The following is a 15,968-nucleotide window of genomic DNA, read 5'->3' as shown; positions in this document are numbered from 1 at the left end:
GAAAAGGACGAACAGCAGTGAGATAGGGATTTGTATAGGGAAGTCATCTCAGATAGAATAGGAGAGGATGAGGCAGAATCTAAGGATGAAAAACACCACAAATAACACATAAATGGAAAAGCACTTTTTGCTACTGTTGCATCTGTCATGTGCAAGAAATATCCATACCACAGTGTTATCCATTCCTATTCAGTTATCTAGTCAACATTTCCCATGACACACATGGGGAGTGTTGTGGTTACAATATGGTGAAGAATTCCAAATGAGGGTACTGAAGACTGCTCCATGCCCTTGGACACACTTGACAATGATTTATGACTTAAATGGATGACACCATCTAGGCCTGTAATGCTGTCTCAGATACAGTGGGCTGCTGATTCCACCCCAGTCACTGATTGAGGCAGACGTAAAAAAGCTGCCCTGGTGAGCTTACAATGGTGGTTAAATAATTTTTCTCCATTTGCCATTAAATGCGCAAATGCTACTAGTGTGGGGAACAACACAGATCCACCAGGAGCTATATTTTGAAAGGCTGAAGGTTACGGTTGACAAATTCTGCTCCCCGTGGCCGCATGGAACTTTCTACTAAAAGGATAAAGATTACTCTGTGCAAGAAACAGTCTTTCTTAGGGAGTGATCCCAGATTGTGGAACAAACTCAGAGAAGAACTAAGAACCACTGCAAATCATATCTCCTTCCATTCCATCAGCCTTTTTAGCAACTGCATCATATTGTTGACTCATTTTCAATTAGTGATCCACTATCATCCAGCATCCTTTTCAGCAGTACTATCCCCATGCCAGTTATTTATCATTTTGTAGGTATACATTTGATTTTTTCCTTCCTAAGTGAAGTACTTTGCACTTGTCTTAATTGATTTCATCTTCTTGTATTTAGACCAATTATTTGTCAAGGTCATTTTGAATTCTAATCCTGTCCTCCAAAGTGCTTGCATCCCCAGCCAGCTTAGTGTCATCTGCAACTTTTATAAGCATACTCTCCACTGCATTATTCAAGTCATTAATTAAAATATTGAATAGTACCAAACCCAGGACTGATCCCTGCAGGAACCCCCTCCCAGTTTGATAGTGAACCATTGGTAACTCTTTGAGCACCAGAGGGGTAGGCCATGTTAGTCTAGATCTGTAAAAAGTGACAAAGAGTCCTGTGGCATCTTATAGACTAACAGACATATTGGAGCATAAGCTTTCATCTAACGAAGTGGGTATTCACCCACGAAAGCTTATGGTTCAATACATCTGTTAGTCTATAAGGTGCCACAGGACTCTTTGTTGCTCTTTGAGCAGTTTTTCAATCAGTTGTGCATCCACCTTATAATAATTTAATCAAGATCACATTTCCCTAGTTTATGAGACTGCTATGTGGGACTGTGTCAAAAACCTTATTAAACTCAAGATATATCATGTCTACTGCTTCTTGCCTATTCACTTGGCCAATAACCCAGTCAAAAAGGGAAATTAGGTTGGTTTGGCAAGATTTGTTCTGGCTATTTCTTATAACCCTATTATCCTCCAGGTGCTTACAAACTGATTGTTTAATAATTAGTTCCAGTATCTTTCCAAGTATTGAAGTTAGGGTGACTGATCTATAATTCCTTGGGTCCTCTTTGTTCCCCTTTTTAAAGATAGGTACTATGCTTGCCCTTCTCCAGTCCTCTGGAGAGTTATCTGTCCTCCAGGAGTTCTCAAAGATAATTGGTAATGGTTTTGAGATTGGTTCAGCTAGTTCCTTAAGTACCCAAGGATGAATTTCATCAGGACCTGCTAATTTGCATACATCTAACGTATTGAAATATTCTTTAATCTGTTCTTTCACTATTTTGGCTTGTATTCCTGCCCCCTTGTTGTTAATATTAATTGTGTTGAGTATCTGGTCACCATTAATCCTTTTGGTAAAGACTGAAGCAAAATAGTCATTAAATACCTCAGCCTTCTTGATGTCATCAGTCATTAGCTCTCCTTCACCACTAAGTAGAGGATCTGTATGTTCCTTCATCTTTCTCCTTCTCCTAATGTATTTATAGAGCCTCTTCATATTGCCTTTTACAGCCTCTGCTATGTGTAACTTGTTTTGTGACTTAGCCTTTCTGATTTTGTCCCTACATGCATGTGCTATTCTTTTGTACTTCTCTTTAGCAATTTGTCCGTGTTTCCACTTTTTATAGGATTCCTTTTTGATTTTCAGGTCATTAAAGAGCTCCTGATTAAGCCATATTGGCCTCTTCATATTCTTCCTATCTTTCCTTCGAATCAGGATAGTATGTCCTAGAATGACAGGTGCTACAACCTTGCACAAAAATGCTGAACAATTCTGTTGTCTGACTGGCAGCCAGAATTATATACCTTTTACTTTAAATAGATGAGTTTTTTCTATGTTTTTTATAGGTTGCGAAAACCCACAAAACTTTGCTTTTAATGCAGATGACAGTCAGGACAGTGAAGCATTTAGATACAAAACACTTATTCCCTTGTAAATGTTAACAAATGGGAAGTTTATCCAAGCACTACTTTTATTACAAGGTATACTTCAGTCAGAGAGGAGAGCACAAACCCATAATAATTTATTCTGAGGTAAAATTCAGTCAGTAGTTTGAAGTGGGGTACTTTTTCCCCTCAGGTAAATTTTTGGTGGGGGTTGAGAGTTTAAGCCATGAACACTTTGGCTCTGAGGTAAATTTTAGTCAGATAGTTAGCAAGAGAAACATAATGTTTTAATTTCACACATCAGTGTCAGTCAGCAGATCAGTTAAGCAAAGAACTCCACAAAACAACACAAATAGTGTTCTGGCGTATATTTTAGTGAGGGAGACAGTTATTTAAACCACAAACAATTTTATTCTGAGGTATATTTTCATCATCAAGGAGTTTTAATGTAGAAACGATGTTATCCTGAGGTAAATGTTAATCAGAGCAGAAAATGTAATGCACAAACACCTGTCTGGCTTTTAGAAACTGGATGCTTTTTGAGGACCCACCCTACTCCTGTCTGTGGAGAGCAAGAAGTTTTAATGGTGATATGCAGAGCAATAATTGATACAAACCCAGGTCAAACTCCACCTGCCAATTGTGATGAACTAGGAATGTTCTTAATGTTTTCTCTGAATACGGTGTTGGTGCCTCAGTGTCCCCTATGCAGTTCTTAAGTATCTAGCAGAGCAAAGGGCCAGTGCACCTAAATGCCTGACACTCTGTCTCCTAGCAACTGATGGCCTGTGCCCCCTCCTCTGCAAAGGTGCCAACTGAAGGTGTTGGAGACAAAGAGATCAGGTGACCTCCTAGCCCAGGAAAGGAACTGAGCAGAGAAGGAGGGGCTGGAGGGGGTTTTCAGTTTGGGAGCTGGCTGGGGACGAGGAGTGAGGGCAGACGTGGGGGTCTGCCTCACTGGGCCCCAGAATGGACCCGGACGAGGGGTCCGGTTCTCTGTACCTACAAGCTCTGTTTTAGACCGTGTTCCTGTCATCAAATAAACCTCTGTTTTACTGGCTGAGAGTCACGTCTGACTGCAAAGTGGGGGTGCAGGACCCGGTGGCTTCCCCAGGACCCCACCTGGGCGGACTCACTGTGGGAAGCTCATGGAGGGGCAGAGGATGCTGAATGCTCCAAGGAGAGACCCAGGAGGTGAAGACGTATGAGCTTCTTGCCCTGAAGATAGTCTGCTCCAAAGGAGAGGAAGCTCCCCAAAGTCCGGACTAGCTTTGTGGGGAGCAGTTCCAGAGTATTGCCTGGGGACTCCGTGACACCAATCCAAACTATTGTCCCCTCTCCTGCCTCCCTTCCCTCCTCCCCCAAACAAATGCAGTGGATTGAGACGTCCTAACTCACATTTATTCTGTCAACACCGCATCAGTACTACATAAATGTTCAGACTCATACTCAGACTCATAGAAACCCACAATAGACATTCTCTTATTTCAGTCTGTGCAGCAGTTCTCTGCTATAAAGTGGAGTGGACTACTCCTTGATTCCTTCCCTGCAGAGGGTTTTGGGCCCTTCCTTCTCTCTCCACTATTACCATAATGTATCCTCATATTAACAGATATCTGTGGTGGTCTATTGGAATCACAGTCTCATTTCAACCACTGCCAAATCCTAATACAACCAATGTTCAGTGCAATGAAAGGGTTATTTTTCTCCTGAAAATTTCTTCAAGTCCACTGAATTGCCCTTGAAATTTCAGCTTTTCTCATCTTTGAAGAGTACCTGATACAGGCCTAAGAGAGACACATTGACTATGAGAGAGACAATGCGGGTGAGGTGATATCTTTTATTGGACCAACTTCCGTTGGTGAGAGAGAGAAGCTTTCGAAGAAGCTGTAGAAGGGTTCTGTGTAAGCTCCTTGCTGCAAGACAAGCATGGCTTCTGTGCTTCAGCCACTTGACTGGTAACTTGAGTCCTGAGAGCAAAGAAGTTACTATGAACTTTATTAATCATGCCTTTATTGGATGAGATACATTCACACAGGAATCTCTGAACTCCCAAGACTTATCCCAGGACATGGAGCAGAACTGTACTGTACTGGTACATTTTGCTAAGTTTACCAAAAATTAAAAATAAAAATGGAGGAGAAGGGGCACTCAAGCCTAGGCCTGGTTTGACATGAGTAATTGTCAAGTAAACCCCAAGAAAGCCCAAACAATTTTATTATGAGGTAAATTGTGTCAAGGCAGAGGAAGAATTTAAACAACAAAACACTTTCTCTCAGGTAAATGTTAATTCAGTTGGCAGTTTAACTGCCAAACATGTTTTTTCTCAGGTGGTAAATGTTAATGAGGGAGACGTTTAACCAAAAAATATTTTTATTCTGAGGTAAAGTTCAGTTAGAGAGGAGGGCTGAAACCCATAACTAATTGATTCTGAAGTAAAGCTTAGTCAGTAGGTTGAGAAGGAGGACATTTTCCCTCAGATAAATGTTTGCTGGGTGATGGAAACTTAAGCCACAAACACTTTGATTCTAAGGTAAATTTTAGTCAGGTAGTTAGCAGGGGAACCACAATACTTTGATATTTTTGATCAGGTATATGTCAGTCTGCAGGTCAGCTAAGGAAAAAAAGAAAAACAATTTTCTGAAGTATATTTTAGTGAGGGAGAAAGCAGTTTAAGCCACAAACAATTTTATTCTGAGGTACATTTTCATCACCAGGGGACTTTTAATCTAGAAGCACTGTTATCTTAAGGTAAATATTAATCAGGGCAGAAAAGATAATGTACAAATACCTGTCTGAGATTTAGAAACTAGCTATTCTTTGAGAACCCACCCCACTCCTTTTCGTTTGGCGCAAGCTTTATGGGAGAGCTGCAGGGTAATAAATGTCAGGCCCCAGCTGCCCTTCTAACTTCTTTTAATCTCCTCCCCCTTCCTGAATACCATGGACTGGAAAGTTCTGATTCAGACTTATATATTCAACAACACATTTATAAGCGCACAGATGTTCAGACCAATACACACCCCTTTTAGAAGCCTACATTGCACATCAAAGTGTCTCAGGTACTTTTGAAAAATCTATTTAAAATACTAAGGAGATTCCCAGTTTAAAAATGTAATTAGTGTGAACCAGAGATTGTAAATATTTAACATTACTTATGAGAATATTCCCCAAGGAATATGTTGTTGTTTTCTCAAAAATATAAAATAATAATTTTAAAATGTAGAATGCTCAAAAATGAACAGTTAAGGTCTTGCAAGGACACATATAATGTGATATAAAGACCATTTTGCTTTTATCAGATTATGTTGGCCCCCAAGTGATGGTTCTGTTAAAATTTGCAGAAACAAATAATCATAAAGATATATAATCTTCTTAGTTTGGGAATAAAACTGTAAACTCTCTGCTAAAATTAAGTAAGAAAGTACATAATTAGTAACTGTAGTTCTCTGTTACCATAAAAATCACTGGTAGTTTAATCTGCCACCCTATTTTGTTTTATATGTACAGATGTGGTTAGAATAATGAGATTATCCAAACTCTCATAATCTTCCAGTAGATAGAATGAGATTACACATACTTCTGAAGTCTTCTGTAGTCAGAATAAGATTAAATATATTTAAAATAGCTGCACAGGTAACCAGATCACACACATAACCATACATGTTTAGTGAAATTCTTTTATATGAATCTCTTTAAGAGCATGCAAGTCTTTTGAAACAATACATGTCTCATTAATAATTGGCAAATTTTAGTGTAAATATATTTTAAAATATTTTTGTGGGTATCATTGTAGGTGGCATTTCTACACACAAGAATTACTTCCAGACAAGAGACTCAGACCAAGAGTAAACTTTCTTATTCTTTTTAAGAGCTCCCCACTAAATACTGTCTCACAATAACAACAATTCAGTCTTTCTTCAAGACCTAACTTATCTGCTCACATGTTAAAGAAGTAACAGAAGATGTAAAAATCATAAATAATAGCGCCATCTGGTGACTTCCCAAATAATATTATATTCTCTGCATCTTCCTTAGTTGAGGAAAGCGCATAATTTCCTGCTTTTGTGTGTTTTTTCCTTAAAGGCCTGATCTAGTAAAAGACTGGCTAACAGCCTGACAAATATTTAACAGGGCTCCAAAAATATGACACAGGGCAGAAATCCAAGAATGATGCTAAGAGCCTGCTCCTTCTCTTTTTGCACACATAGTTAAGTGAATAACAAGCTAGTTTTTAAAAGTTCTCGTTTACAGTTGTGTAATAACCACCCGTGATGCATAGCTAGAAAGGGTTAAACATCCTGAAAAATAAATAACCCACAGAAGACATGTGGGGAGATAATGTTTGTGTTTTTGTGTATTTACATATGGATGAGTAGGGTTGACAATGTAATCAACAGTCCCTGTCTATGCTGTATTCTGATAATTCAGAGGTCAAAAGAAGATCCTAGCATTTAAATGAATTGTAAACATGGGATATATCGGTGTTCATCTCTTTTTGAAATGTACTGTGAATGGTGGAGGAAAAAGCAAATGGCCTTATGTTAATTCGTATAGCTAAGTACTGGTGATGGACCTCCTTAAAAATCATCCTAATTACCTTTTGTTCCATGAGGAAATCCCAACTTGTCAAAGAGGACATGAAATTGTATAAAAGATCCTTGGGTCCTGATTCTGTCATCTCAGATCTGCTTAGACTTCATCAGGGGAAGACTGAGGTCTCAGTTATCCTGGTAAACCCTGAATATGAGATTTGGGCATTGGACTATGACCTATGAATTGAATTCTAAAGGAACTCTTTGCAACTACGAAGCTCACAATCTCTGCTGTGAATATGAACCTTAGCAAATTGAACTCATGTCTGTATGTATAATGATCTTTTAACCATACTCTCTCTCTTTTGTTTTTTAATAAATTTTAGTTTAGTTAATAAGAATTGGCTGTAGCGTGTATTTGGATAAGATCTGAAACATTCATTAACCTGAGAGGTAATGTGTCCAATTCTTTGGGATTGGTAGAACCCTTTCTTTTATATGATGAAATAAGATTTACAGAATTTTTCATCATATTTAACATGGGTACCTGGATGGAGGCCTGAGACTAGATCACTTTAAGGGAACTGTGATGTTTGGACTTCTGAGTAACCAGTAGAGTAATAAAGAAGCTGTTTTATGCTGACTTGGCAAATCTAAGTGGGGCCGCGGGACTTGCTGTGCTCGGGCCAGCGTTCTGGCCTGGGTAACAGGGCCGCGGGGCTTGCTGCGCTCTGACTGGGGTAGCGGGACCTGCTGCGCTCCGGCCGAGGTAGATGGGGCCTTGGGGCTTGCTGCGCTCCGGATGGGGTTGTGGGGCAGCGGGGCTTGCAGCGCTCTGCCCGGTGCTCTGGCCCGGGGCCGTGGGCTTGCCACGCTCTGGCTAAGCGCAGGGGCCTCTTAGGCGTGGGGCCTGATTTGGGGGAATCAGCCTAAAGCCAGCCCTGGTCCAATGGTCCCATTGGTTGCTTAGCAGGCTTCCTGCTTCTGATGTACTTAAACATTTTTTTGCTATTACTTTTTGAGTCTTTGGCTGGCTGTTCTTCAAATTATTTTTTGGTCATCCTAATTATATTTTTATACTTCATTTGCCAGAGTTTATGCTCCTTTCTATTTTCCTTACTAGGATTTAACTTCCACTTTTTAAAGGATGCCTTTTTGCCTCAGACTGCTTCTTTTACTTTGTTGTTTAGCCATGGTGGCGCTTTTAAATGTTTTTTAATTTGGGGTACACATTTAAATTGAGCCTCTATTTTGGTGTCTTTTAAAAGTTTCCATGCAGTTTGCAGGGATTTTACTTTTGGTGCTGTACCTTTTAATTTCTGTTTAACTAACCGCCTCATTTTTGTGTAGTTCCCCTTTCTGAAATTAAATGCTACAGTGTTAGGCCGCTGTGGTGTTTTCCCTACCACAGGGATGTTAAATTTAGTTATATTATGGTCACTATTACCAAGTGGTCCAGCTATATTCACCTCTTGGACCTGATCCTGTGCTCCACTTTTGCCAGTAGGGAGTATTCCATCCTTATGGTGAATCAGAATGTTTTTAACATGTACTGTATACATGTAAATATTAATGTGTTCTTGTGAGCTAAAAAGTGATTGTCAAACCTTATATGACAATTTTTTTCTAAAATCATACGATTTGTCCAAAATAGCATACTAGAGTAGCACTCTGTATAAACTGCAGGTTTTTTGAACCATGTAAAAGATCCCATGGCACTATTCATAAGGTCTTGGGGTTTGCCTTGGTATCCTTGGACAAATTCCCCTTCCCTTCACTGTTATCTGTTTGCCCGCTGATTGCTCCCTCTTCCTCAGATGAGTCTGTATCCAGAGTTTGGATGCTCTGCTCTCAGAGAATGTAAGATGTTGTTTGATTAAAAACTCTCAGGGAGTTAACACTATCCTATTTATCTGAAAGCAAATGGATGGATGGAGGGAACTGCAACATATGCTTTCCATAGACATAATGCCCAGATGCCCTTTCCTTTCCACAGCATCATTATGGGTTTTACTAATGACAGATTAAATGAGAGGGGAACAGACTGAAGTATCACTAGCAGATGACCCTTGATAAATCTGATAATCTAACAAACATATATCTACAGCATATTTATATGCAATGGCTATGTTTCGAGACTAAGAATTTTATCTTCTCATCACCTTCTTTTGGCTGATCAAAAGATTGTGACTGTTCCTTTTTGATGCAGTCATCTATGCCAGTGTCCCTTCTAGTACTAGAATACAGCAATGCCTTCTACCTGAGACTAATCAAGTAGGCAACTCAGAAGCTTCAACTTGTGCAAGATATAGTTGCCTGCCTTCTGAACAAGGTGGACTAGGGTGTTAAAGACCAGAGGTTCTCACCTTGCACTGGCTGCTAGTCAACTTTGAAGTGAAATTCTAGGTTCTGGTCACCATCTGCAATAACTTTAATGGGCTACGACCAATCATGCCACGAATGTTTGTCCAGAATGCCTATGCTGTCACAAAGATGAGGCTTTAGGGAGTTGGGGGAGGATATTCTTGGTAGTAGGCCATCTCCTTGGGAATTAATTTCTGCTAGAAGCTCTCCTGCTTTATTTACCCAAGCCCAGTCACATTCAAAAAGTGCTACAAGGCTCATCACTGTGTACAGACTTCCTGCTAACTGCCAGCTCGAGTGCCCCAAGCATTCAGCCTATTGTCAATGTTCTCCTCATCTCTGTCCTTTAAGATGAGGAGCTGTGGGAGCCTGGGGGAATTTGCTTCCTATGCTAGGAGATCATTTTACTTTTAATCTGAGACAGGTAAAGTGAGCCTAGATATTACAGTGATGGGTATCTTATAAATGCTTGCAATAATTAATAATAATTTAATAATACAGTTAGCAAATGGTTCCTTTATCCTCATTATTCCTTGAAGATAACAATAGGGTCATGCAATATTGTACATACTTTCCAGGACTGACATGGCTGTCTATGAGTGAAAGGAATGAGAAAGCAAGGAAACAGGAGAGAAGCAGTATGACTGTGGCACTGGGAGGGAGCCATGAGAGCTTTTTTTGGGCAGTATTTACTGAGAAAGCAGGCTTGGATTTCTGAAAGAAACACCTGACTTATATAATCAATTTTTCTTAACAGAAATAACACAGCAAGGGTCCAAATATTGGCTAGTTGTTTGGGCCATGTGCAACATTATGAATTTAAATTCTTCCCATCACCACTGTATCTGTGCATTAACAGAATAATCTAAGCAAAATATAGTCACCTCTGTTAATATGTACAGTCTCTCAAGGGATGCAGTTCCTACTGCTTGGTACATTTAATAACAGAATGATTAAAATACTATATTGTGTGCTGAAAGGAATAATCCCACACTGGCAGGGGAACAGGCTGAATGACCTAGTATCAGTCTGGTGCTTCCACAAGTCTGCACTATCTCTCACCTTGTATCTGTGAAGTGCCAATGCACACTTATGCTCCAGAAGATAAAACTGAATTATTCATTATCATATGCAATAATTACATTTTTCTATCTAATGCTGGAAAAGAAACAATAAGTCTCCAAGTGCAAAGTGTCCTTGAGCAGATCTCAGTTGACCTTGGCTGGCTGGCTGGGCTGGCAATGAAAGACGGCAGGTTCAGCAGAGCTTGGAAGCAGTAGCTGCTCTAAGCAGACCTTTTCCTTGTTTCTATAAAAGCTACAGAGGTCCTGCAGGAACGGAGATCCGGGTCTGCAGGTTGTGTGCTGAGTGCATGGGCAGGGCAGCCTAAGGATTACAGTCACGGCTACAGCAGAGAGACTCACGCAAGGCGGCGGCAGCAGCAACACTACGCAGCTGTTCCTTTGCATAGGCCAAAGGGGGGAGGGGTGAGAAGCAGAGCATAGGAGCGCGCGTGCTCAGTAGCACTCCCAACCCCTGGGTAGGCATGATGACGTCAGGACAGGGTGTGCACGTGGCCCTAAGACCAGCTGGAAGCTCGCGCTGCTGTTGCTGCTACAGCAGCTAGAAAATCACTCTAGGTCTCTGGAGCCTCCTTGAGGGGCCGAGCGCGCCTGGGGCTGACTGCCCTTGCACCATGTTACTGCAGTTGGAGAGGTATCAGCGAGAGTGGCGAGAGCTGGAAGAGGAATTTCAGCAGCTCCAGGTGATGGGAAGCGGCAGGGTTTTGCAAAGAGGCCAGCTAGTGCTTTGCTTTGGGATGGGGGGAAGCTTTTGCTTTGCTGTGTATATATCCACACCCCTTTGTGTCCCTGAGCTATGCTTTAAGAGAGGGTTGGGACCGGGCCCCATCACAGCCAATGGGCTTCTAATGCAGGACTCTCTCAAGCTGGGTCATGCTGATTGAGGGAAGGAGATTTGAAAAACTCTGTTAAAAATCCCAAACGCTTTACCACCGACAGAAGTGGTGTGTGTTGGGGTGGGGGTGTCCTTTTTAAAAAATGTCTAAAAATGAATTATCGTCCCTCGGCCTTCCTCTGTGAGGGACACGCTCTGCAGCTGGAGTGAGACCTGGCAATTCTGATTATCTCTAGTATCAGATGAATCTAAGCTTGCATTAGAGCAAGCCTGTGATTGGTAACTGAGGAGGGAAAGCCTTGGGATTTGCCATGCATGGAAGGATTTATGCTGTGTATCCGCTAGCTATAGCCCTCCTTTTGCTCACTGTGGCTAATAACTTTCTGGAGAAAGTAAAAGGCTGTAGAAAGTCGCATTGGATCATGGATGCAATGCTTGTCAGTGAGGAGAGAAACTACTTGGCTAAGGATTTTATTTTTTCTAGAGAAAATTACTTTCTGAACAAAAAGATAATTCTGATTGTTTTTTATTGAACAGTTTCTGACAAGCTCTTGGATTTATTCCTTTTGGTGTATTTTCATTCTGCTTGGGATGAAATAATTAACTGAAAAGCAATATTTAAAAAAAGCCTACAAACACTTCAGTGGTAGGTAATATCCTTAAACTTTTTTAGGGTCCATTAGTCAGCCTTTCAGTTTCTCATGATACCTGTTCCCATTGGAGAATGTATTATTTAACTTTATTTATGGAGTGATTATTGCAGTGTTATATGAGAGTATTTTCTTTATTCATAATAAAATTAAATTATTCTATGCGTAGAACTGTGTTTTTTTTTTAATACAACAGCCAAATTAAAGCTCTTTTGGCATCCCCTGTATTAGTTCACCTGTAAATCTCAATAGCAATATTTCATACCTATATTTGCTGGGGAAGGGGAATTTACATTATAAGACATGAAAAGGTGTTCACTTGATGATGATTACTCTTCCAGATGCTGCTTTACACTTCATTATATTAAACTTGAATTTAATTTGATTCACTCCTATTAGTGCATTTTGGTTCCAAGAAGATCAGATTCTAACAGCTTGTGGTTTCTGTTGCTGTTTAGGGAATCTGCTGTACTTTGCATCTTGGCATTGAAGATTTATTAGGAGGTAGGGTGGATGAGGTAATATCTTTCATTGGACCAACTTCTGTGGGTGAGAGAGACAAGCTTTCAAGCTACACAGGAGGCATTAACCTTAGCACATCCTTTCCAGTTAGTCTATGGTTCTAATGTTATTTCTTAAATTGCAGAAAAGCTGTTTCTGCTGCTTACTGTAGCTGTATTCTGTGTGGAGAAAAGCTGAGAAAGCATTTCATGCAGATGTAAGCATGGGAATCCTGTAGCACTTCAGCATAGAAGTGGCTAGTCTTGGGGGTAATGCTGGAGTAACACCATTACTAAACATGGCTCTAAACATTTTATTACAATGATGAAACTTTAATGCAGGGTTGTGTGTGAATATATGTGAAGGGAAGGAGGTGAGGAAGGAGTCTCAGTGCATTGTTGCCTGCATTAAATGACAATTAAATAGCAAGCCTGAGCAGGCAGATATGATATGTAATTTACATGTTGTGCTCATGTGATGCTGCTGTAAAGTATCCGAGGTGGGAAATGCATGATACTAGGAAAATTGCATGGAATATGTAGTTTCTGTAGCACTCTTTGTATGCAAGATAGATTACAAATGGTGCCCTATATATGCTGTGGATCTCTGTCTGTCTATATCTAAATGCATCTACATACATGGTGAAAACTAGGCTCATTATTTACCAGCTCTACACTACACAATAGTGTAGAGAAGGAACGGAGGGCAGTTCGCCCACATGCTCCTACATAGCCTCAGTGTCTGGCATGAGGAAGCATGGGATGCATGTATGTAAAGGCACTGTATTTGTATGTGGTGAGGAGGCGTGTTGAGTGGTTTTGTTGTTGTCTTGTTAAATGAAAAGTTATTTAGTTCCCAAATCAAGATAGCACCCTAAGCTTCTAAGATGATTAAAGTTCCTGCAGTACTACTCGCAAGAGTAAGTGTGTGAGCCCCAGTGCTCTACCAAATTCCAATTTGGAAAATCACTTTTATTGCAAATCACATTTCTTACAACTCACAGTGCTGAATAAATAACTATTCTAGTCTAGTTAGTTTAGAGTTGTTAGGAATACAGTTCATAGGGGCATACTGGGACTTGGTGACAGCTAGAGCATATTCTCTTTAGACAGATTTGAGTCTCTGTCAGGTCTGGTAGGGATAATTTGGGGAAGCCCTCAGATATCATTAAGGAACTGTCTTCAACTCCTTGGCCATATGGCAGCGTGCACCTTTGTGACCAATCATGCAAGGCTACACCTCTGCTTCTTCAAAAGTTGGTTGAGGACTGCCTATTCTCCGACCAGGGATGCGTTGGATAGGCAGGTGCTGGTCTCCTTGTGAGTAAAGAACTCCCTAAACTGGTGGAATCAGCAACTCCATCTCTGTGCGGGCATCCCTTTCTTCTGCCCAACCCCATCAGTGACTCTAATGATGGATGGATGCCTGCTAGGGTGGAGAGCCCACCTTGGCACCCGCACTTTTCAGGGCAGGTAGAAAGTCCATGAAACTAGTCTCCACATCAGTCTGGTGGAGCTTCGGAGAGTCAGGAATGCGTGCCTCAATTTCTTGCCCTTCATCAAGGGCAAAGCAATCAACATCATGATGGACGACGTAACCTGCATGTTTTACATCAACAAGCAAGGAGAAGGAAGATCCCCCTCCTTGTGTGCCGAAGCTATAAAGCTCGAAGTGGTGCATAATTAACCATATCCAGATTTCAGCTGCTTAACTTCCTCGCATCCAGAACACCACAGCTGATGCCCTCGGTAAACACGTCTCCTATGACTAGAAATGGGAGCTGGACATTTAGGTTCTACCAGATGTATTCCAGATACAGAAATGGCCAGAAATCTTTTTGACAGCTCTGAGAAGATTGAAGTGTTGTCCTTTCTGTTAAAGAGGGGGGACTTGGTCACCGCTCCCTGGGAGATGGTTTCCTTTTACTGCAGAAGAAGAATCTGTTCTTTCCCCCCCAACACTCCTAAGGGTGATTCCTAATTCTAAGGGTGATGACCAAAATCAGGTGGGGGTGGGTCGCAAGGTTATTGGGTGGGTGGGTGTCACAGTTTTGCCACCCTTACTTATGCATTGCTGTGTGGCCAGAGAGCAGTGGCTGTTGACCGGGCACCCAGCTCTGATGGCACTGTCGCCACCAGTAGCTGCGCAGATGTAAGGATGGCATGGTATGGCATTGCCACCCTTACTTCTGTGCTGCTGCCTTCAGAGCTGGGCCCTTGGCCAGCAACCGCCACTCTCTGGCCACCCAGCTCTGAAGGTAGCAGCACAGAAGTAACAGTGGCAATACTGTGACCCTCCTACAATAACATTACGACTCCCCCATAACCCTCTTTTGGGTCAGGACCCCTACAGTTACTACATTATAAAATTTCATATTTAAATATCTGAAATCATGAAATTTATGATTTTTTAAAATCCTATGACTGTGAAATTGACCAAAATGGACCATGAATTTAGTAGGGCCCTATGCATAACATTTCTAAGATGTGGGCTTTCCAATCCATCCACACTCTCATATAGGCGCTCATCATCTTGTGGCTCTAATGCTGCAACACCCTTTTCTCTGACCTTCTCAAATGCTGCCTTGCTTCACTCATTCAGAATGTTGCTGGAAGGATAACTTCCGTAGCCTGGTCTTTGACGCTTTTGTCCCTCCACTGTCTCCCCCCTTCTCTGTCGCATCAAACAAGCTACTTTGACTTTACCTTCAAGGCCTTTCGTGGACATCCCCCACCCTACCTGTCATCTCTCATTCGCTATTTAGAGGCTGACTCTGCCTCTGACTCCAACAGTGCCAGCTTCCATCACGGACTAGTTACTTTTTCAAACAAGCACCTTTGTGCTGTCCCTCCTTTTTGGGAGGAGTTCCCTGTAAACTCTGCCTATTATGATGATCAAGACTGTCTCATAGTTTTTTCCTGTCTGTAATGTATCACCTGTTGTCTCTTGTCTTATACTCAGATTGTAAGCTCTCTGGGGAAGGGACTGACTTTTTGTTCTGTTTGTACAATGGCTGGTCCATCGTCCTGAGCCATGATTAGGGCCCCGTGGTGCTATGGTAACACAAATAATTTAATAAGACTCTTGGATTCTGTTTATTTGTGTGTTACTGACTTGATGGGTGACCTTGAGCAGTAACTTACATGTTAATTTTCAAAAGTGAGTAGTGATTTTTTGGGTACCTTACTTCAGACATCTTAAAGGGGCTCCCCTCCACCCCCATCCCCAAGTGCTGATCATCTGCTCTCTAGAAATGAGGCCTCTTTAAGCTGTCTGAAGCTGGGCACCCTAAATTACTAGTTACCATGCCTTGGTTTCCCAATCTGTACATGTAGGAGGGATGTTGAGACTAAATGTTTGTAAAGTGTTTTTGAGTTAATTGACTGGAAGGGAGGAGCCAATGGATCTATATAGTTTTGGACCCCAAGGCACACCTCCACACTAGAACCTTGAGGAGCACAATTCTGGTGCGCAGGAAATGCTGAACCTCATGGCATGTGCTCCTGGCAATCTGCCTTCTTCCTTCCAGCCCTGCGTGGCACAGCCATACCAGTTCT

General features: G+C 41.4%; 2 protein-coding genes across 9 annotated transcripts in view; one reads left to right on the top strand and one right to left on the bottom strand.

The window, feature by feature from the left end:
- Positions 1 to 5,365, bottom strand: part of MORN3 (MORN repeat containing 3) — a 46,854-nt gene extending 41,489 nt beyond the window's left edge. Inside the window, exon 1 of one of the 2 annotated variants that reach the window (XM_044989688.1) lies at positions 5,236 to 5,365. The gene's annotated coding sequence lies outside the window, so the exon portion shown is untranslated. Of the gene's footprint in view, positions 1 to 1,944; positions 1,992 to 5,235 lie in introns of those variants that run through there. The other variant, XM_044989689.1, reaches the window with a different exon arrangement.
- The window catches only part of TMEM120B (transmembrane protein 120B), a 53,770-nt gene that overhangs the window by 5,144 nt on the left and 32,658 nt on the right, over positions 1 to 15,968 (top strand). The window contains exon 1 of one of the 7 annotated variants that reach the window (XM_044989682.1): positions 4,383 to 4,402. The exons of 3 other annotated variants lie outside the window; for them this stretch is intronic. Coding sequence is in view for 1 of the 4 variants with exons in the window: in XM_044989676.1 (XP_044845611.1) it covers positions 11,040 to 11,108 (69 nt within the window). In the remaining 3 variants the exon portion in view is untranslated. 3 more of the 7 variants (XM_044989678.1, XM_044989676.1, XM_044989680.1) reach the window with 3 other exon arrangements.

This window comes from Mauremys mutica, chromosome 16 (genome assembly GCF_020497125.1).
Source record: "Mauremys mutica isolate MM-2020 ecotype Southern chromosome 16, ASM2049712v1, whole genome shotgun sequence".
NCBI classification, from domain to species: Eukaryota; Metazoa; Chordata; order Testudines; family Geoemydidae; genus Mauremys; species Mauremys mutica.
Note: the sequence above shows the minus strand (reverse complement) of the source record. Positions and strands in the feature narration are given on the sequence as shown.